At 41.1% G+C, this 22,794-nt stretch overlaps 3 protein-coding genes and 1 non-coding gene across 4 annotated transcripts; 2 read left to right on the plus strand and 2 right to left on the minus strand.

Annotated features, from left to right (window-relative positions):
* Positions 1–5,160: 5,160 nt before the first annotated feature.
* Positions 5,161–5,936, plus strand: BDB00DRAFT_759093 (uncharacterized protein; the record flags this gene model as incomplete). The annotated part of the gene is made up of 2 exons (XM_053119101.1): positions 5,161–5,425; positions 5,827–5,936. Coding segments are annotated over 2 exons (375 nt in total), but the record flags the coding sequence as incomplete, so codon positions are not given.
* Positions 5,937–6,600: 664 nt separating this feature from the next.
* Positions 6,601–6,976, minus strand: BDB00DRAFT_869740 (uncharacterized protein; the record flags this gene model as incomplete). The annotated part of the gene is made up of 2 exons (XM_053126632.1): positions 6,601–6,762; positions 6,839–6,976. The coding sequence occupies 2 exons, from the start codon at positions 6,974–6,976 to the stop codon at positions 6,601–6,603; spliced, it is 300 nt and encodes a 99-aa protein (XP_052982375.1).
* Positions 6,977–7,979: 1,003 nt separating this feature from the next.
* BDB00DRAFT_t26 lies at positions 7,980–8,052 on the minus strand. Its single transcript has one exon. It is a non-coding gene; the product is annotated as a tRNA-Ala (tRNA).
* Positions 8,053–17,546: 9,494 nt separating this feature from the next.
* On the plus strand, positions 17,547–18,898 carry BDB00DRAFT_937164 (uncharacterized protein; the record flags this gene model as incomplete). The annotated part of the gene is made up of 5 exons (XM_053129245.1): positions 17,547–17,822; positions 18,332–18,352; positions 18,424–18,490; positions 18,581–18,692; positions 18,766–18,898. Exons 1-5 carry the CDS (start codon positions 17,715–17,717, stop codon positions 18,896–18,898), a joined length of 441 nt encoding a protein of 146 aa, XP_052982376.1. The 5' UTR covers positions 17,547–17,714.
* Positions 18,899–22,794: the final 3,896 nt, after the last annotated feature.

Below are 22,794 nucleotides of genomic sequence, written 5' to 3' on the forward strand. Positions count from 1 at the left end.
ACATTGTCATTCATGACCGTGTTGAGGGTCTTCGTCGAGTCAGCTCACTCCACGCGTCATATATACCGCTCCATTACGTCCTCATGTTTCCGTTTGGTGACAATGGGTGGTTCCAAGGAATGACTTGCCAATCGGAGTCTCACGGCACAGTGCAAGTGACCTTGCGTGAGCATTGCGCTTTCAACCTCATGATCCGTAATGGCGACCGCGAGACTTTTCAACACCATTTTGGGCGACTCTTTCAGCAGATGGTCGTCGATAACTATGCCCGTATCGAATTCTCTCGCCTACATTATATCCTTACCCACCAAAGAACGATACGTGCAGAGTTGTATAGTGGCGTCGGTGACAACGTTGATCCCAGGCAAATTGGTCGTGCTGTCATTTTGCCGTCATCTTTTACAGGTGGTCCGCGCTACATGAAGCAGATGCTTCAGGATGGGTTAGCAATTGTTCGCCAGCGAGGAAACCCAACGCTTTTCATTACCTTTACTTGCAACCCAAGGTGGCCTGAAATCGTTGCGGAGCTTCTTCCAGGTCAGCAAGCATACGATCGTCCTGATATCGCAACTCGGGTGTTTCATCTCAAGCTCAAACAGTTGCTCAATGATATCAAGGAAACGAAATGCTTTGGTCAAGTCGCGGGCTACTTGGCAACCGTTGAGTTCCAGAAGCGTGGATTGCCTCATGTACATATTTTGGTCATTTTGGAACAAGGAGACCGCCCCCGCAATCCCACCGACTACGACCAGTTTGTGTCTGCTGAGTTGCCCAACTCAGTCACCCAACCACAGTTGTATCACACAGTGACATCGTGCATGATACACGGCCCATGTGGTCCAGGCACAACCGCTGTATGTATGAAGGATAATCGTTGCTCACAAGGTTATCCAAAACCTTTCAATAACGAGACCCGTGTCACTCGAGACGGATACCCACAGTATCGACGGCGCGAATTTCCCGACGACCGCAATAATCATCGCCACATCTTCACCGCCTCTCAATTCCTCGCCGACAACCGACATGTTGTGCCGTACAACCCCTATCTTAGCCACAAGTACGATGCACATATTAACGTTGAGATTTGCACCTCTGCCCGTGCAATCAAATATCTGTGTAAATACATCACGAAGGGTACGGACAGAGCACAGATCGAAACCACCGCTATCACTACCACCACCGATAATCCCGCTGCTGAGCCGGTCAATGAAGTAGAGCAGTTTCAAAACGCTCGATACATTGGTCCGTGCGAAGCTATTCATCGTACGTTCGAGTTTGATGTGCATATGCACTATCCGACAGTCGTACGTTTGGACCTTCACTTACCTGGCGAACAGATTGTCAATCTACGTGACGATATGACACCACAAGAAGTTCGAGCAGCGCGTGACGCGGCAGAATCCGGTACCAAGCTTCTTGCCTTTTTCCGCCTTTACAGCGAAAATCGTGAAACAGAACAGTACCTTTACTCTGAAATTCCGTGCCACTACACCTGGAACGATAGAAATCGCCGCTGGACCCCTCGCACCAACCCTCCTTTTAAACCTGTCGTCACTCGTATTTACCATGCTCCGCTTTCCAACATGGAACAATATTGCCTTCGTCTGCTTTTGCTGTTTGTTCGCGGCCCTACTGGCTTTCTTTCCCTGCGTCAATATGATGGCACGACATATGCGACGTTCCAAGAAGCGGCTGTTGCACGTGGTCTTTTGGAGTCTGATCATGAATGGGATCGCTGTTTGGCTGAGGTTTGTCAGGTTGCCCCTTCTGCTGCAGCAATTAGACAGCTATTTGTCTATATTTTGACGAATTGCTCTCCCGCTGATCCGGCATCACTGTGGAACGATTATCGCGAGCGTATGGCAGACGACTATTTCTTTGAGACGCGCGGACGCTCTCTCTTCCAAATGAAGCCGAGTTGTCTGACCAACAGCGCGATCGAATCTTCCAGCGTACACTCGGTGATATTGAAACCCGCCTGCAGGTTACAGGGCACCACCTTTACGAGTTTCCGTCATTGCCGCAAACCTTTGTGACCGAACTGGATCTCCTTCCACGGCTTGAGGGCTGGCAATCCTTGAGCGCCGTGAATATGATGTCAATGAACAGACTCGTGCCCTTGAGGAGTTACTGCCAACCCTCAACGAAGAACAGCGAGCTGCATACGATGACATCATCAATTCAATGGATGTCTTTGCCCCCCACTACTACTCCCGCATCTTTTTCGTCAATGGTGCTGGAGGCACTGGCAAGTCGCAGCTGTTCAAGACGCTGTTAAGCCGTGTTCGTTCGCGTGGAGAGATTGCACTACCTGTTGCTACGTCTGGCATTGCTGCAATCCTCCTTCCGGGTGGCCGTACTGCGCACAGTCGTTTCAAAATTCCTTTGAACGCTGACGCTGATACTACATGCAATCTTCGTCTTGGTGGACCGCATGCACATCTTATACAGCAAGCCTCCCTCATCATTTGGGATGAGGCTGTTATGTGCAGCAAACATAACTTTGAGGCTGTCGACAGGTCACTCCGTGACATAATGGGTGCCATTGATCCAGCATATGCAAGAATCCCTTTTGGTGGCAAGGTTATGGTGTTCGGTGGCGACTTTCGTCAAGTGCTTCCTGTTGTGAAGCAGGGTACACGGTCCGAGATAGTACAACAAACTATCCGTGCAACTAATTATTGGTTGCAGCAGCATGTTCAAGTCTTGCACCTCACCACCAATATGCGCGTGCGTCAGGCTGGCCCTGATGCCGCTGTATTTGCTGATACACTTCTTGCAATAGGTGATGGGCAAGCACCTTACACTGATGCTGTTCAAATTCCTGAAGAATGGCGCATGGATGCAAATGACGTTACTGCACTCATTGATTTCATCTACCCATCCATTCGATCCTTTGACCCTCTTCCCGAGCACTATCATGGGCGGGCTATTTTAGCGGCGAAAAATGTCGACGTTGACGAGATCAACGAAACAGCGTACAACCTTTTCCCTGGTGACGGACGTGAGTACAGGTCTTCGGATCGTATTGTCGACGCCGATGATCCTGACTACGCCAAGCCAACTATCCTGTTGAATTTCTCAACAGCTTGACTGCCAGTGGAATTCCCTCGCATTCTTTGCAGCTCAAGGTCGGTATGCCATTGGTGCTCTTGCGCAACATCAATCCGGATGCAGGTCTGTGCAATGGCACAAAGCTTTTTGTCACCCGCCTTCTCGACCACTCCATTGCTGTTAAGCGAATTGACCAAGGGCATGCAGGTCGAGTTCACTATCTTCCTCGCATCCACATGTGCACGACAGAAGGTGACTATCCTTTCATCCTTTCTCGCCGCCAATTCCCTGTCCGCCTGGCATTTGCCATGACCATCCACAAAGCACAAGGTCAAACCCTCGAGCATGTCGGCATCCGTCTTTGCGAGCCTGTCTTTGCCCACGGTCAATTGTATGTTGCACTCTCCCGCGCTACCAACCCTAACAATATCCGTGTTGCCATCGACCTTGAGCGTGTCACCAACCCCGCCACAGCTTCCACCACCAACATCGTCTACCGTGAGGTGCTTTTAAACCCTCCTACACCGCCACAACCGAACCGCAATCACAAACACCCACACACACACAACCAACTGTTGCCGACGAGTAAATCTTTACGCTGCTCTACCGATCCTCACTACTATCATACCACCATCATCACAATATAGCTTTCTTTTTTCTTCTGTCATTTCCATTATTATTATTATCCATCTATTTCTTTCTATTCCACTGTCAAGCCTCATCTGTCGCCCTGTTTTTTGATTCTAAAATACAATATAACTATGTAGGGGTTCGGGTTTAGAGGGGGTGTTGGGGGACGCAAATATGATCATCAATGTCATATTAGCAAAAGCATCTCCAGACCGTAACAAAAAATAGGGTTTCGGTCTTTGCTGAAGTAAGTAGAGCGAGCTTGGTTGAACGTGTAACCATCGCATCTTTCATGAAGTCCAAAGTTTTCTATCTCAACAAAATGTCCAAGACCCATTTCAAGAGCAAGAGAATTCCACCTTGAAAATTCTAACCTGTAAATTTTGCGAAGAAACTGAACACGATCTGTTCAGTTGCGAGGTGTACATCGAATTGCACGACCACCTCAATATTTGCGAGGATTGCCGATGTGTTGGGCATGAATCATCAGAGAGTACGGAATGCATCAACTCGGGTGATTAGCGTTGACACGGTAAAATGATACAAATATTCTTACTGTGTATGAAGATTAACTTTGGGCATTTTTAAAAGCAGTGACGGCATCCTTTTTTTAACCAAACAATAAAATTTCCACAACTGTTTTCGACATCACTTTTAAGCAGAATACTTTGAGAACATATTTTCAGCATTGTTTGAAGAACACTTGGGGGGCGGTAGGGGGGCATTGCCCCCCACCCGGGGTCTGGGGCAGAGCCCCAGTAAACTGGTCCCTGGAGGACAGATGCTGACACGCAGCGAAGCGGAGGGGCTCACATCATCCGGAAGCGAAGCGGAGGGACCAGTTTATTATAAATAATAATTATAAACATCGTACAGAAATAAAATATATTAAAAAAATTAAAGAAGTTAAAAAAATTTTAGTTGATAAACTTGGATATATATCAGTTTTCTTTTTTCTAATAATATTATATACTAATTTTGAATATCCTGGACCTTATTTCGAAATATTAAAAGGATTATTTCTTTTATATAAACTAGTATCAGGTATATCAGGTATAGAAATTAATAAATATTTACCTCAGGCAACATATCATCAATATTATAAGAACTTTTGGATAGATGAAGATAATTCTAAAAGAATAAATAAAATAGTAAATAACTCTTTAGAAAATATGTTCTCAACAATAAGATTACACATTTTATCATCATATAAATATAATCCACTATTATTTAAATATATTACACTTATTATTGATGGACATGATTCACGCATTAATTATGTAGACACTGATATAAAATATGAAAGATTATTCGATTATACATTTACAAAAAATGGTATACGAACACAGATTATATCTGATGTGAATGACATGATAATTTATACTTCTAAAAGTGATTATTGCTCTAATAGTTCAGATGGGATCAATGGTTCTTAATATGAAACTTTATAATAAATTAAGTAAACAATATGTATAAGCAACAGATGGTGGATATATGCTATTTATAAATCAGTTAATAGAACTTTCAAGTGAAAAAGGATATAATTTTTCTAGAGATAACTTTGTATATCCAATCCGTCAAGAGATTAATGTAAATTTAACAGCAGATAAAAGATATTATAAAGATGTATTCGGTAGTTTTAGATCAAAAATTGAGAACCAGTTCTCAGAAATTCGTAATAAATATATCAGATTTAATAATAATAAATCTATAGTAAAAATGAATAATATAAAATTTTATAGTCTTCAGTTTCGTATTGCTTGTTTATTAAAAAATATAAAGAAGTTTTGTGATAAGTTTAATATAAATACGTAAGGAAGTATAAACAATATCTATAATATTGTTATAAATAACAATATTATGATATTTTATTATACTGTCAAGCGTTCAAATAAAAATCTAACTTCGTTGATTTTTAAATGAACTGGGCGTCGTCATACCTCCTAGCCTGTTTTTTTTCAAACCTAAGGGTTGAGATTAACCCTATTGGTTAAGAATCTTATAGTGTTTGAGAAATTATTTTTTTTAATTAAAAAAATTAATTTCAGCACTTATTGTAAACACTTTAAAATTATATTACTTATAGTTTTTTACATATTTATAATTTCACTAGATGCATAACACTAGGGGTTACCCTCCAAGTACATCATAAGCTATGGGAATCAGATGATTTTGAATTTCCATTTGAAGCTAAATTAGTTGATATCGTTATCAGTAATTCAAGTGAAGCTGCATTAAAAAAGATGAAATAATTAAATTACAAGAATAATTTTTGAATTTTGATATAGATGATAATATGAATATTGATGATGAAGTCAGTGAAAATAATAATGAAGATGATAATAGTAGTGAAGATGATATTCCTAAATTCAATGAAAAGAAAAGAAGATGTAAAGGAAAAGGAAAGAAAAAACTTGTTGATATTAATTAATGGCGCAAAGGGACTCCCATCCCGACATGCTTCACTGTTTCCCTGGTTGGAAGGGCCTTGACGACCCGATTGCCCTTGAGGCATGCGATGACGCGAAGAGTTTCAATCCATAACAATTAATTTAGCAATAAATTGCTAATTAATTTTAGTTATTCCTTTCACTGTCAAGCTAGCCTGCATCCAAGTATTCCTTGGCTAGAGGAGGGAATCCTCATTACTATTCTACCACTATAAGATTGAATTAAACATTGAGGGATATTACAGTTTAAACGTTTTAAAAAGGTCTATACAAAACCTAAACCTTTTAAGGAATTAAAAAAAAATAAAAAAGAAATATCTTAAACATTTCAAAAATAAAAAAAATTATAATCTAATTTTTTATTTTTTCCTATACATTTAAACAATAATATACGTTTAATTAATAAAACCTTTCTTAAACAACAGTTAAGGTTTAATCCCCGAAGAGCAGTTGCGTGCAATGTGGCCTAAGCTGCCACAATTGTAGCATTCCTTGTCATTATCCAGGTCACGACCATTTTGTTGTCACCAGTTGGAACCGCTGCAACCAGATGAACGCCATTGTCCTTTTCTTCTTGTATGCATTGCATCCAAGTCCATGGGAGCGACACCAGAGGAGCGAAGGTATTCTGGTACAAGTAGTTCTTGTTATTGTGCGGCATATGTCACTGCGAAGTCGTGGGTACCATGAATCACTTGCTGTACCTGGTTACTCGAGCTCTCGTATGCCAATGCTAGTCGCATTGCTTCATCAGCTGTTGTAGGAAAATAGGTTATAACATAGACATGGACAGTCGGGTGTAGGCCACGTTGGAGGCAGTCTAGGGCTTCTTCTTCAGTCATAGTTGGCAATGAAACCCATGCTGCTTGGAACTGGGCAACATATGTCGATACCGAGCTCGTTTATATCAGTATTGCCAAGCGATCGCGAGCCAGTTAGGGAGCATTGGGTGGGCTGTACGCATCAATAATGCGCTTCTTAAAATCCTTCTAGGTGTCGACATCGCCACGACGTTCTTGCTGTCACCACCAAAGTTCGGCTTCACCATGTAATAGTGTGGCTGCATAATCAACCCAACGGTGTTCGGCCAAATCTGCCATTTCGAGGTACCGTTCGACTGAACGTACCCATCCTTGTACTGCATCCAGGTTGCGGTCGCCACCATACGTGTCAGGTTCACGTATATGTAGGCAGAAAGCTGGTACCGGTTCTTATTTCTTAAGGAGCTTTGTTAGGGCTTCTAACATCAGCTGTGTTGGGTCTTGTTGCATATCTTGTGTATGTCCTTGTACAGGTTGTGGTTTTAAAGTAAGTGTACTTTCTTCTTCTAAGAGTGGATCTTGTGTATTCCGGTAGTTTTGAAAACTGGTCTTCTTGAATGGATTCAGTGAATCGGGCATAAGCTTCTGCTACCAATTGTCGAATCCTTTTGGCGGAGATACTATAGCCAGGGGATAAGAGAAAAGGGATAGAAAAGAGTATGTAGATAATTGATTGATATCTTTATTTACGATTGTTGATCCAAGGTATTTATACCTTTTGAACAACTTAGAAGAACCAATAAAATATACAATAACGATATTACTGATATGATTACAAATCTGATGAAGGTCGATGAATAATCATAGGAGGAGTTGAAGGGATGGGTGCTGCAAGGTTTCTGAAGAAGTGTTATTATAATTGGTGTGGTAACTTCTTGCAAGCGCAAAGGATAAAAAAGGTACACGGACAATGCACGCTATTGGTCCGTGAATCTCATTGGTTCATGCTTCGGGTCGAGAAACATGCTGCAAAATACACATTAAGAGCAAAAATCAAGAATCCTAACTATTTGTTAGAGTAGATTGGAGAAGCTGAGCATCGATCTCAGTACCTCTCGCATGCTAAGCGAGCGCTCTACCATTTGAGCTACATCCCCTTCTTGTTTATTCCGTGCCAACAAAAAAAAGTAAGTCGACGCAAAAAGGGACGTCGCGTCAAAAAGAAGGAAATTCTGCCCCAGGAATCTAGGTCGACTGATAAAATAGTTCAGCCCGTTGGCTTTGCTGAGGATGGATGGGTTCAATGATCATCCCTTGTTTAATAAATGATCCCATCAACTCCCTATGCATATATCCCTGCTGCTATTGTTCCTATAAATTTAAATATATCACCCTTCAATATTTCCTTTACCAGTAATGGTTTGCTTAACACTTCTTTTCTTGTTCATATTTATCTTTATTTAGCTTTATTTCGTTGTCTCTCCACATATACATTATCACTGATTTTGTCTTGATCATATTTAGTAGTATTTTATTATCAATGTTTTTTAGATATAAAAAGCATCAATTGATGACCTGAAATAAAGAACAATTGAATATGGAACCTTTCTATTATATACACTTACCTCTAAGCCTATTTATCTTTCTCTCTCTATTCCCATCTTTTCTGTTATATCTCCCTATATATTTTCAGTGTCTACTGAAGAAACCTGGTCCGGTGTAAAATAATAGCTTGTAGGCACAGCGACTTTCAAATATTGTGAAGAACATATAATAGATCTGACATTCATAAAGCTCGCATATATATACATACATATATTACTAGATACAGTATATCTCAATCACATTCTGTTTACTTTTATTACTTTTACTATTATTATTTTGTATATGTCGGCTTTATTTTAACTAAAAGAATGTAGGTATTCAGCTTTGAGTGGTTGAACAAGATCATCAAGAACCAGTACACCAACTAAATAGACCGTTTCGAGCTTATGTACATGAAAAAGTTCTTAAGTGTCGTGTTTGCTGATGATATGGTCCGACGAGTTGTGGTTGAGTGGTGCGGCAACAGCACGATTGCCAGATAGATTGCTGAGCTGTTGCTGCCACAATCAGAAGCCATGCAAGAGCATTACGATTGTCAGCCGTTCTTGGATCAATCGGATTTCGACTATGCCGCGGGAGTAGGCGTAGTTGGTTAGGAGCCGCTGCCACCATCATGTCTTCCCCTCAAGACGGGCAAAAAGGTGTACATGGATACGCGCCACTACCACTGTCTTGTTAAGTATTACCAATCGATGTTTCCAGACATAAATTTTGTGTCACTTGCCAGCACTAGTGGTAATCAGGTCAGCAATCACCTCTACTGTTTTGTCAAGGATCGGAAAATGGGACGAGATAATTCGTGAGACTCTTAACGGTCAAGTTTTTATTATGAGAGAAAAAGAGAGTTCCAAATATTCTTATTACTAGTTATTCATATAAAGAAATTGTCTTTGTGGAACTTATTTAATGTCCCGATCCTCTGGATACAACATCACCCCCCGCCAGGCTGTATGCCGTTGGTAAAGGATTCAGAGGATTTTGAGGGCATGATGTTATAACTGGACCGATCATCTACGTTGTTTCTTGTTCTGTGATGCTACCTGCTGACTGTTTCTTGTCCGTTTCTGTTTATGGACAGAGGGCGGTGCTTGGCCTAAGCGATTCCAATAATCACTGATGGTTTGAGGGTCATCGAATTTTTGTGATGGTTCCCAAGAATCATGATCTCTGGTAAAGCCTTTCCAGCGTACTTTGTATTCGTACTGGCCTTTGTTCTTCCTGTGTTGGAGAATCGAATAAATGTGATAGCGGCATTCTTTTTTCGATGCCTTTTCATCGCTATTAAGAATGGCGGCTTTTAATTGAGATGGTGCATAATTCTTTTCTTCAAGATCTCCATCAAGTGCTCGTACCATATATGAGCCTCCGCGTGTTTGTCGCACGACTTCATATGGTCCCACATAATCGGGGTCGAGTTTGTTTTTCTTTTCCTTGTTGATTGCCATCACATAACTTTTTAGTGGGAAATCAATCAAGCGGTGTTTAGCATCGAATTTTTCTTTGCGCTTAGCGTTTGTTTTGATTGTGTGTTCTGCAATCGCTGGATATACTATATCGTTGATCTTTTTGAAGTGTTCCTCAATTTCTTTTGGAGTGAGGCGCTGCTTTGGCTTATCTTTTGTATAATATTTAAAATCATTCAGTTGACGTCCAAACATCAATGCAAATGGTCGGGATTCATGTCTCTCCAGAGCTTTGTTGTTCAAGGACAGTTGTACACCTAGTACTGCACGATCCCAGTCTTTTGTCACACCTTTAATAGACTTCTTTATGCCTATGATGGACTTTTTGACCCATGCTTCAGCAGTTCCATTGCCTCGAGGGTGGTATTGTGTGCTGAATTGATGATTAAAGTGGGCGCTCAATGCCAGTTCTTGCATAGGCAGATTGATGTTCTCTGTACCATTGTCGGATTGGAGTTTACGAGGTATTCCAAACGTACTAAATACATCAATCAAGACCTTTGTTATTGTCTCTCCTTTCTTGTCTGGAATAGGATGGAGTAAACAAAAACGTGTGCAGATGTCAACAAGAACTAGGAGGTACCGATTGTCTTACAGAGAGGTGGTAAATTCACCAGCTAAGTCTAATGCCTAATGATCTCCAGGAAACTCTGCCATGATAGATCGTAATGGATGGTAGCCTTTGATGGCTATGTTAAACTTTTGACATTCTGAGCATGATTTGACAAGTGCTACAGCTTCTTCTTTCATGGCAGACCAGCGTAGTCCTTGTGAATGAAGATCTTTGATAATGGCGGTGGCACCAAAATGTCCCAGGAGGTGGGAAGATTCTAGCAATTGTTTCCTTTCCTCTTCTGGTGGTGTAACCATCTCATCATCGGGTGTTCTGGCAAAGCGGCTAATGTGCGACTTGGGAGTCAGCAAAGCCTGTCCATCACCCCTCGCCAGCGTTTGTTTCGTTGGAGGAAATAAGCGTGAAAGACGATCAGGGAGGACATTATGTATACCAGGAAGATATATTACTTCAAAGCTGTAAGATAAGATGCGATCAAGCCATTTGGTGAGCATAGGATTGAGCTCCTTTTGCGAATGCAGATACACCAAAGCTTTGTGGTCAGTATAAAGCTTGAAATGGTTGCCCCATAAATAAGTATGGAATTTGTTTAAGGCAAATATAATTCCAACCAATTCACGTTTGGTGATATGATAGTTATATTCGGCTTTTGTTAAAGAACGAGCCATAAAGGAAATATACTTCTTCTTGCTATCTTGTTCCTGCCATAAAACAGCGCCGAGGCCTTGATTGGAGGCGTCTGTAGCCACAAAGAAGGGTTTATGGAAATCGGGCTGATGCAGGACAGGAGATTTCCATAAGATGGTTTTTAATATGTCGAAGAGTTCCTGATGGTGTTTTGACCATACTGGGGTTAAGTCATCATATTTCCGTAAGGCGTTTAATGGAGCCATCAATCGGGATAGATTGGGAATATATGTGCGGAAGAAATTTAGGATACCAGCAAATCTTTCAATATCTTTGCTAGTGCGTAATTGGGGCCATTGCTCTATGTTGGCAAGTTTACGGTCATCAGGTGTAATACAACCTTCAGCTACTCGATGGCCTAGCAAATATACAGATTTCATGCCAAAGGCGCATTTGCAGCTGTTGAGCTCGAGATTAGCCTGAGTAAGCCGGTGGATGACTTCTTGGGCATACTGGACATGCTCAGCAAGATTATTTGAGTAAATAATGACATCATCAATGAAAAAAGTGGTAAAATTGCCTTCAATCTGATCCATCAATTTTGCCATGACTCTAGAATATTTCTGGCTGAGCGTCTTAATTCCGAACAGACTTCTGATATACATGTAGGCCTTGCCATTGGGAGCAGTAAAAGAAGTTTTGATGGCGTCGGGCTCATATATCCTGAGTTTGTTAAAAGCTGCAGTGATATCAAGAGTGGTAAAGACACGTGTGTGGCCAATTTTGGCTAGTACAGATTCCAGAAGAGGTAGCTGAAAATAATCTTCTGGGAGCAAAGCATTCAATGCTCGTGTATCCAAACAAACACGCGAGCCTATTCTTCTGCCTTCAGCATCCTTCTTAGGTGTGATAGTAAGAGGGTTATTCCAACGATGATCACGTACATCTGATGGAACTAGTTTGGTAATACCATCTGCTTCCCATTGTTTAATTGCTTCTTCCACAGTAGGTATGTCATTGTGTGCAAGTTTATATTGTCGGTGATAGGCGAATTCACTAGAGGGAGTAGGTAAATGCACTACAGCTTCCGGAAGGGGACAAAAAGCATCCTTGGGGATTTGCCGGTTTTCCTCGAGATAAGGTTCAATGGCATTCAAGAATTGCTGATGTTCTTCCGGTGTACCTGCAGGTGATTGGTTGGGTAAAGGTAAGGCATGTTCGGGATCCGCGTATTCTTGCGGTTCTCTTCTGTCCTCAAAAGAGTGAACTAAACCTGTATAGCCAATTCCAAATGCAGGCATCAGATCGGAGCCAATGCTGACCATATGGTTACGAGCTAAAGGCATGGCTTCGAAGCTGTATGTTATAGTGCGACCATTGTATGTGACGGCTAACTCATCAGTACAACCAATACGGGACAATTTGAACCATCGGCTAATCCAATATTTGCAGCTTCTGAAAGAGATTTTATTTTAATCTGATGCTTGTTGCAAAATTCAGGGTGGATTGCTGAAAAATTGGCACCTGGATCCAAGATAGCCCAGACCTGTTGGTTCTGTATGGTTACTGGAATTAGTGTTTCGTCATCATAGATGGGTTTTCCCTTTTCGACACTGGTCATTCGAGAAAACTTACAAGGTTCTGAGTTATTGGGAGCATCTCCGCTGTTGTCTTGTATATTGTTTTCTTCTATGGCTCTTCGGACTGCACGTTTGGCAGAGCGCGCAAGAAATTGTTTTCTGCGATCATGCGTCTTCTTTGATTGCCGTTGAGCAAAAGAGCTGCTGCCACTGCTACTGCTGGTGCTGCTGGAGCTGCTGCTACCAGTGTCCTTTATGTGTTCATGTCGGGACCGAACTCAACGAAAAAGCCACGGTGTTGGCAAATTCGACACCAGTTGATCTGAGTCGGCGCGACGGACTTGGCCTCAGGTTTCCTGTGGAACGATTCGGTCTTATGGGCTTTGGACCGCGACGAATCGTGCTGACGATGCTCAGATGTGAGCGATCGCTTGCCTTTACCTTTCAGGTTGGGCAAAGCCATTATGTGTAAGCTAATGCGATCCACGTCAACAGGCCATTCATTGCCATAGTTCTGTGATAACCAGGCCTCAGCTTGCAAGCGGGAGTCTTCTTGCATGTTCAACAAAAAAGTATCAAACACCGCTTCGTCCGTACTTTTGTAGTACGAACTGTGCAGAAGCTGCTGGAAGCGCCGGACGTAATTGTCGAGGCCTTCAAAATCGCCTTGTCTGCAAAGCAAGACTTGACGATTGCTTTGGCGCTTTTGAACAGCTGTGTCATAAATGGAGATCAGCACGTCTTTGGCCTGACTCCAAGTTGCCTTAGCAATGCCTCTACTAGAAAGGTGCTTGGTCAACTGATCACGCTGCGACTGATTTAAAGCTTGTTGGATCAGTCGGCGCCAGTGGGACTCAATATCCATGTTGTGGACCGTGATTGACGTCTCGAAGTCTTTGGTCCACGCTTCTGCTGAAGAGAAGGTCATGGTGGCCCGTTTACTGCCATGAGGGAGACCATGCAGCTGCAAGTACGGCAAAGACTTGGGTACTGGCTGTGGCACCTCTTTGACACGCGCGTGCTGAGAACCGTACTTCTCCGTGGTCCAGAACAAAGGTTCATTTGGATACACACAGTTGAAGGTACGTCTCACTTCTTCGAGCTCAGCATTGTTTGCTTTACTGGCCGCGAGAAGGGCACTGCGGTTTGTGTGGTCATCACTGACAAGAGAACGACCAATTTGCTGGGCAAGGATCGCCTGCTTTCCCAAGAGGACCTTCATAGCTGATTTGGCTACCTGCAAGGGGTCAGCGTGAATGGATTCTAAAGAACCCGGCTGTGCCAGTGGCATTTCGACATCATCCTCTGCTACTAGCTGGGAGCCAGCAACGGAACGTGACGACACATCCTGAAGAGAATGCTCTTGGACGTGGGTGCCAGGCGCGGGGAACTGTGAGTTCTCTGCAACGTTAGCTACAGACCGCACCTCTGGCTGAAGAGAATACTCTTGCCATGGATACCAGGCGCGGGAACTGTAAGTTCTCTGCAGCAATAGCCACAGACCGCACATCTGGCTGACCAGCGGTGGTGCTCGCCACGCTCAAAGCATCACCTTCGTTGTCGAGGTTCAGCCTTTGCATGAGGGGCGGCAATTGTTGGATGTTTTGCTGCTGTTGCTCTTGCTGCAACGCAGTGGGAGGAGGCAGGAGCGGCACGAATTGCGGTTGCTGCTGTTGTTGACCAAGTTGTTGCAGGCCAAAAAGCTGCTCGAGCTGTTGCTGCGAAAGTTGTTGCTGTTGCTCAAGTTGTTGGATGAGCTGCTGCTGCTGAGCAAGCTGCTGTTGCGCGAGCTGCAGTTGCGACACTTGTTCAGCCATCTGTTGTTGCTGCTGAAGTTGGTCTTGCTGTTGTTGTTGTTGGGCTTCGACTACAACGGAGGTAGCGAGCGAGGGCGACGAGATGGGTCCGTTGGTAGGAGTGGTGGTGTTGGTGGCGACAAGTTGGTTGACGTTCATCATAGTGATAGTAGTAGTAGTTGTAGTTGTGGTGGTGTTGGTGTTGGTGTTGGTGTTGTAGATGTGGTGAGAATTCACGAAAAAAAAATGTTTTATCGAGGATCGGAAATGGGACGAGATAATTCGTGAGACTCTTAACGGTCAAGTTTTTATTACGAGAGAAAGAGAGAGTTCCAAATATTCTTATTACTAGTTATTCATATAACGAAATTGTCTTTGTGGAACTTATTTGATGTCCCGATCCTCTGGATACAACACCAATGTCAACTACGAGTTCAACTATGTTTTTGTTAACCTGAAGGAAATGGTGCAGATCATTGATATTGGTGGTCAAGCTGTGGTAATCGATCGTCACAAGCCTGACTTTATGTTGTGACTTTGTGATCTCTTCTATCATGGCTTGCGTGCTACTACTATAACCATTGAGCACTAACTCTGGACGATCTTAGTCACGTGAAGCGATAGGATCAAATGCAGACATGCCAATCGATGCAAACACATCTTTGCATAGAAGCTTTGTTTTCAGCTTGTAAATCTGAAGGCTGACTGATTTTTTCTTTGCGGACAATGGTTGCTGATATATCAAGAATAAGTAGTATTCATATATTATTAGTTATATTATAAAATAAATGGTTTTTGGTTATTAATAATAATTTTTTCTTATAAAACCTTTATACTTTAAGACTATTTTTATAAATAATTAATAATTATATCTTTTTGATTAAAATTATCATATGGTATATAACTATTATAATCATCATTATAATATTTCCATTTAACTAAAAAGAAATATTTATTATTCTCTATCTAAGGATAAATTACTATTTCAACTTTATATGTTTTTATATTTTTTAATCTATTTTTATGTTTTCTTTTCTTTTCATTTGATTTTGGAACATCATCATTACTACTATCTAAATTTTTATTATTAACACTATTATTCCTACTATCACTATACTCATTAATAGTGTTTATATTTAAATTTAAATTTATCAAATTATTTTATAATCAATCATTTTATTTAGTTTTTCTTTATTTACTTCTTCATTTGTAGTAACTATATTAATTAAATTTCTTTCTGAAGGAAACTCAAAATTTCCAATTTCCTATACTTTATGATGTGGTAAAATGGGAATTTTAAATAGTTCGGTAAATTCTGTAATATTCTTTAATAAACAAGCTACATATAATTCAAGATTATATGTTTTTTTTATCCATTCGAACAGTAGAAGAATTATTATTAAATCTAATAAATTTATTACCTAACTTAGTAAATTGATTTGTTTATTTTAGACCTAAAGCTACCAAATATATTGAAGAACATTTTTTTATATATAAATATGATAATTTAATAGAACAAATAATGTATGCAAAACATGATTATTTGATATATCAGTTAATGCGCATATTACTATAGTAAATGTTATATATTATCTCTAATTCTTATATAGAATTGTATGTATTTAAAAAAATGAAAAATAAAAAAAAAATTTTAACCCTACCAAGACATACAGTCGACCCCCGTTAACGTCAACCCCCGATAGCGTCAACAGATTCGCCGGTACCCTTTCAAAGTTAGCAGTTAAAGATTTTGCCTATTCTCTACCCCCGGTGATCGTCAACCCTCGATATGGTCAACACTTTTGCTGGTACCCTGAGGGTTGACGTTAACGGGGGTCGACTGTAATGCCAAGACATATCAATTAATCACATGACTTCAAACCTAATACGTTAACTGTGATTTTAATAACATTAATTGACTATTAATTAAATTGAGAATATTTATTAAATGCAATTCCTACATCTTTTTGATTAATCAATATATTTTGTTCCACTATATCATGTTTTAATATAACCATAGCAGTTTTGATAATAAAATTATTATATATTTTATCATTATTAACATTAATATTAGGAGAAAAGAATTAAGGATATATTATACAGTTGACCCCCTTTAATGTCAACCCTCAAGTACACCTGAAAGTATTGACACTAACGGGGGTTGACGTTAAAGGGGGTGGCACAAAGTTTAACCGTATAATAAAAATATTAAACCAGCGCACCCTGACACAATGTATGTATGCAACAGAGTCGTTCCTAACAATGTATTTTCAACCAACAACAAAATAACCTCTTTTGATTAGATATGTTTGACCTCAATAAGAAGTCAACCCTGGCCAAGGTGTTGACATTGACCTTATGTAAAAGTTGAAATTTATCTCTGCTAAAATATGAGGTTCTCAGAAAAAGGTTGACTATATCGGGGGTTGACATTAAAGGGGTTGACATTAAAGGGGGTCCACTATATATCTCTTTATCTTTACAAATGTCATCATGTCGCATGTGCTCATACACTGTAGGAAAAAAAACCTTAATATACCTTAAAAAACCTGAATAAACCTGGATTTAGTTCAACCAGGACCACCGTTGCTGTACCAAATGAAACTTCCAACACACCTGACCACATTTTTTTTTCATCTCATCAATATGTCAACACCTTCTCTATCACGGAAGAATAATTTTATGCTGCCTGCGGTTGATCATTAACACCAACAGCTGGCAGGGTAACAATCGCGTTCAGCAGTCCAGGCTTATACGTATTGGTGAAGTTATGGTGTACTTTCAGCATTATGATGTAGACGCTGCCAGATTATTTGCCTTGGTGAAAGTATATGACGCTGAAAAGTCTAATGACAGTGGCATGTGGCTGTATCGCACGATGGAGTTGTTAATGTAAAGCATATCAAACAGCTGGTGTGCAGTATTGAAAGTACATCGAAGCGTCACTACGTCTGCAGGTCACAAACGAGACAACGAACTTCTTGGTGAACTGCGGTATCTATGGTGATTTCCATTTTAGGCAGTATCAAAACAAAGTTGATCCTTTTCTCCTCATTTGTTTGACCTTGCCTCTCCTTGTATGCTTCATCTTGCCGTTTGAAAAAAAAATCGTTCCTTTTCTTATTCCGTTTCCTCTTTCGTTAATAATAAAACATCACACAGAAACAACTTCACATGAATCCTCAAACCCCATCAATTCTTAACGCTATCAAAAACAATAACGATTCAATGCTTGCACTTGCACGGTCGGTCGGCTCCTTGACAAGGGAAGTTGATGTCACAGTAAGGCGTTGGATGATCTTTCCACATCAGTAACTCTTATAGTTGGGGATGTACAGTGCTGTCCTTTCATGTCCATCTGTAGAATCTTCCAGCTCCGTATCAAGAGCGTTTTCTTCTGGGCTGTTCGACGGCATGCTCTTGACACGGTCTTACAAACGCAAAGTCGACTCACAGACGAAGTTTGTAGTGGAGGAGCTGACCAGTCTGTGCCACGACGTTGTCAGGGAGCACCAATTGGATATCACGCGCAGCGACGAAGTCAATATCAGGGACAACATATGGGGACGATCTGGGATAATGGTCGATGGTATTCTCAGCAAACCTGATATTGATTTGCTTAGAACGAGCTGGTCAGCGATACCAGAGACGACCTTGAAGGCGCAACAAGATTTATAGAGCGCATGCTAAATATCTGCACCCTTGGCTGCGTGCGTGAACAGTTGGGCTACAAACAAAATCCTGCAACTTCGGGGGATCGCGCAATAACTTACAAGAAACGCGTTGCCTAGGGCGGCTTCTACCAAAAATCAGTAAGTACATACTAGGAGTATTAGCGTTTCCGGTATATATGTATATAATGCTTACCTTCAAAATATTACAGTTTTTAAACGCTATCAGACATTATCAAGCGCTCCACAAGAGCAAACATGTGTTTTTTCAGAATAAAGGTATATATACTCTACCAATGCAGATGTATTTGACGTACTTCATAGCACACACACTGGTTGTACTCAACCAGCGTTCGTCAACACCATGAGGTTGCGTTGCCGTCGACATCAAACACAGACGACTGTTCAAGGCTCCTAGTGTAATAGTCGGAAGACGAAGACGCGTCGCAACTGCCCAGTGTGTTGCTCTCTTTAAGCCAAGGTAAACAGTAGATCAAAAATCCATATTGCATGGCATAGAATGAGCATCCATGATATACCAACCTAATTAAAAGAGAGACTACATCACGCAAACGCGCCCGTTCATGCGATGGATCTGCTAATGACTTCACTGACAGCACCAGTGTTGCTCGCGTCGGTGCTCGTTATGCTCGTGGTGTTCGCTGTTGCGGTCGTGTTGGCAACTAATAGAATTAAACACTTATTTGCTTGTGTACTACACATGCAAAAATGATTTGTCAAAGATTTAATATAGAAAGCAAAATCTAATAATAAACATATTGTCATCCAATCGAAATCAGTTTTTTGCATACATAATATGAAAGAGGATCAATGAGGAAATGTGAATAGCTGATGAAATATCCAATGATGCTCCCAAACGGATCAGCTATACGTACAACAACCAATAAGACACGATGTAGTATGTACCCAATCATAAACACAGTTGAACGCATTCCACACTTCAGCCGACCAATAAAACGAATCAGAGAAACTAGATATTATTAAGGTATATTCGAGTTTTCTCAGGTTTTTTCAGGTTTAAAAAAAACCTGAATATACCTTAATTTGCCCGTTTCAGGTTTTTTCAGGTTTTAGGTTTTTTTAGGTTTTTTAAGATATATTAAGGTTTTTTCTTTCCTATAGTGATATCATTATTGCCTTATACATCTGTTATAAACAGTGAAAGCATGGATGCTATAATACCGATGCCTCAGTAAGCTCCCACTTTTTCGGTGGTGTCATTTACTGTCATTGCAGCTACTCTCTATGGATGCAATACCAGTAGCAGGAGATGTTCAGAGGGGTAAAACCGTGCTCTAAAATATGCCGTGATTCAGACAATCGAAGGCATCACTGAGGAGAAGCCAGTGGATGCTATGTAACAACTATATTACTGAACTGGTTTGAAGATAGTGTTGCTTACTACTACTAACTGAATGACAGTGGGCGAGAGGAGGAATAGTCGGAAGTAGAGAATGTAGTGTAGTGACAACTCATTCTTTTTTTATATAGGCGGTTACCATACTCCTCCCATCACACATGTAAGTACAATCAATGATTTCTCCCGTTCATGTATGTGTATGGAAAAATATTCTTATTAACTTTCTTCATCTGATAGCTCTTGCTTGCTATAATAAAGCAACTGTGCTTTGCTTTAGTTTCATTGAAATGTTTAGATCGTCAATTAGTATGATAACTATATAACTGATCATCTTTTTAAACCAATAAAAAAGTTTTTTGTACCATCTACATCGTATACGTGCTTATAATGAACATATCGATTGCGTAGTAAGAATGAAAGCAATTGGAGCAACAGAATCGGGCCATTAATGATGGTGATGGAAGAATAGAGGATACTGAACAATAGGATACAACTGGGTTAATGTCGGAACCAAAGCAATGGGTAACACTAGGTAGTAGGAAGCGGAATAAACGATGATGACCATCGGGATGAAAGTAGATTAACACTAGGTAAACGTCGGCACGAAATGATGGTTGAATATCAGTGTAATATCAGTTGAATATTACACTATAGGAAAGAAAAAACCTTAATATACCTTAAAAAACCTAAAAAAACCTAAAACCTGAAAAAACCTGAAACGGGCAAATTAAGGTATATTCAGGTTTTTTTTAAACCTGAAAAAACCTGAGAAAACTCGAATATACCTTAATAATATCTAGTTTCTCTGATTCGTTTTATTGGTCGGCTGAAGTGTGGAATGCGTTCAACTGTGTTTATGATTGGGTACATACTACATCGTGTCTTATTGGTTGTTGTACGTATAGCTGATCCGTTTGGGAGCATCATTGGATATTTCATCAGCTATTCACATTTCCTCATTGATCCTCTTTCATATTATGTATGCAAAAAACTGATTTCGATTGGATGACAATATGTTTATTATTAGATTTTGCTTTCTATATTAAATCTTTGACAAATCATTTTTGCATGTGTAGTACACAAGCAAATAAGTGTTTAATTCTATTAGTTGCCAACACGACCGCAACAGCGAACACCACGAGCATAACGAGCACCGACGCGAGCAACACTGGTGCTGTCAGTGAAGTCATTAGCAGATCCATCGCATGAACGGGCGCGTTTGCGTGATGTAGTCTCTCTTTTAATTAGGTTGGTATATCATGGATGCTCATTCTATGCCATGCAATATGGATTTTTGATCTACTGTTTACCTTGGCTTAAAGAGAGCAACACACTGGGCAGTTGCGACGCGTCTTCGTCTTCCGACTATTACACTAGGAGCCTTGAACAGTCGTCTGTGTTTGATGTCGACGGCAACGCAACCTCATGGTGTTGACGAACGCTGGTTGAGTACAACCAGTGTGTGTGCTATGAAGTACGTCAAATACATCTGCATTGGTAGAGTATATATACCTTTATTCTGAAAAAACACATGTTTGCTCTTGTGGAGCGCTTGATAATGTCTGATAGCGTTTAAAAACTGTAATATTTTGAAGGTAAGCATTATATACATATACTAGCGGTCCTTCCTCGCTTCGCTCGGATGAATGAGCCCCTCCGCTTCGCTCCGTGTCATTCAACGGAAACGCGTCGCAAGGGGGTTCCCCCCTTGACCCCCAAGTGGGGGCAAGCCCCCCAAACCCCCCTATGGAGCGAGGTTGCATCAGTGTTTCGGTATTAGATGCTTATTGTCTGTTTTCAAAAACAAAAGCAAGATCATTGTGCAGTGCGAAGTGGTCTATCATAGAAAGTCGTCAAAGTTGGATACTTAACTATCTCCAGTTTAGAATGCAATGCGAAAAGAAGTGTTGACAAAGATGATGTAGTGATATTGATAAAAAGAGAATAGGCGATGTAAAAATAGAGTAGGTGACAAAAAGAATTATAGAAGAACTTCGTGAAAAACAACATTTCTTGTGCTTTGGCCTTGCTGACCCGCGATACGTGAGTTCTCAGGATCTAACATGATTCTGATGGATGAAGGGGTGCGGACGCGCGACATGGCTACATAGAGTAGACCATGCGTGAACGGAGATTCAGGCAAGTAGAGGCCGACAGTGTTGAAAGTTTGACCCTGTGCCTTATTGATGGTCATAGCGAATGCCAGGTGAACAGGGAATTGGGTGCGTTTGAAGAGAATGGGCGAGCGTGTTTGCGATGGTGTGAGTGTTATGCGAGGGATTAAGACAATGTTGCCAGCATGAGGTCCAGTGGCTATTTCAGCTTCAAGTACATATCTTTGAAAAGAGCGTACAATCAGCCATGTCCCGTTGCAGAGACCACTTTGGGTGTGCAAGTTTCTCAAAAGCATAATTGGGCAACCGACTTTGAGTTTTAGCAAGTGTGGTGGGAGGTCGGATGGATTCATGGAATTGAGCAGCTCTGGTGGGTATGTGATTTGATCCTCTGGATCATCCACAGTATCTGCGCTCAGGAATTCGTGGATAGTGCCTAGGAAATGGTCGAGTATCAGATCGTTGATTGCTGAAACGTCGACATTTTTTGGAGTTAGAATGGAGCGACTGATGAGGTAATCGCGATCCACGTGTGGTGCGTCAAGGCTGCCGTAAATGGCTTCGATGAGCTCGTATCGAACGCGTAAAGAGACTGTGAAGGAAAGAAAGGAGGAGGAGATTGAAAAGATTTCCTTTTTTGTGAGTTATAAATCGTAAAACTGAAGGATTTTAATAAATAGATACCGGAAACGCTAATACTCCTAGTATGTACTTACTGATTTTTGGTAGAAGCCGCCCTAGGCAACGCGTTTCTTGTAAGTTATTGCGCGATCCCCCGAAGTTGCAGGATTTTGTTTGTAGCCCAACTGTTCACGCACGCAGCCAAGGGTGCAGATATTTAGCATGCGCTCTATAAATCTTGTTGCGCCTTCAAGGTCGTCTCTGGTATCGCTGACCAGCTCGTTCTAAGCAAATCAATATCAGGTTTGCTGAGAATACCATCGACCATTATCCCAGATCGTCCCCATATGTTGTCCCTGATATTGACTTCGTCGCTGCGCGTGATATCCAATTGGTGCTCCCTGACAACGTCGTGGCACAGACTGGTCAGCTCCTCCACTACAAACTTCGTCTGTGAGTCGACTTTG

The sequence above is a fragment of the Zychaea mexicana genome (assembly GCF_025766255.1).
Source record: "Zychaea mexicana strain RSA 1403 chromosome Unknown BDB00scaffold_16, whole genome shotgun sequence".
Lineage (NCBI taxonomy): Eukaryota > Fungi > Mucoromycota > Mucoromycetes > Mucorales > Lichtheimiaceae > Zychaea > Zychaea mexicana.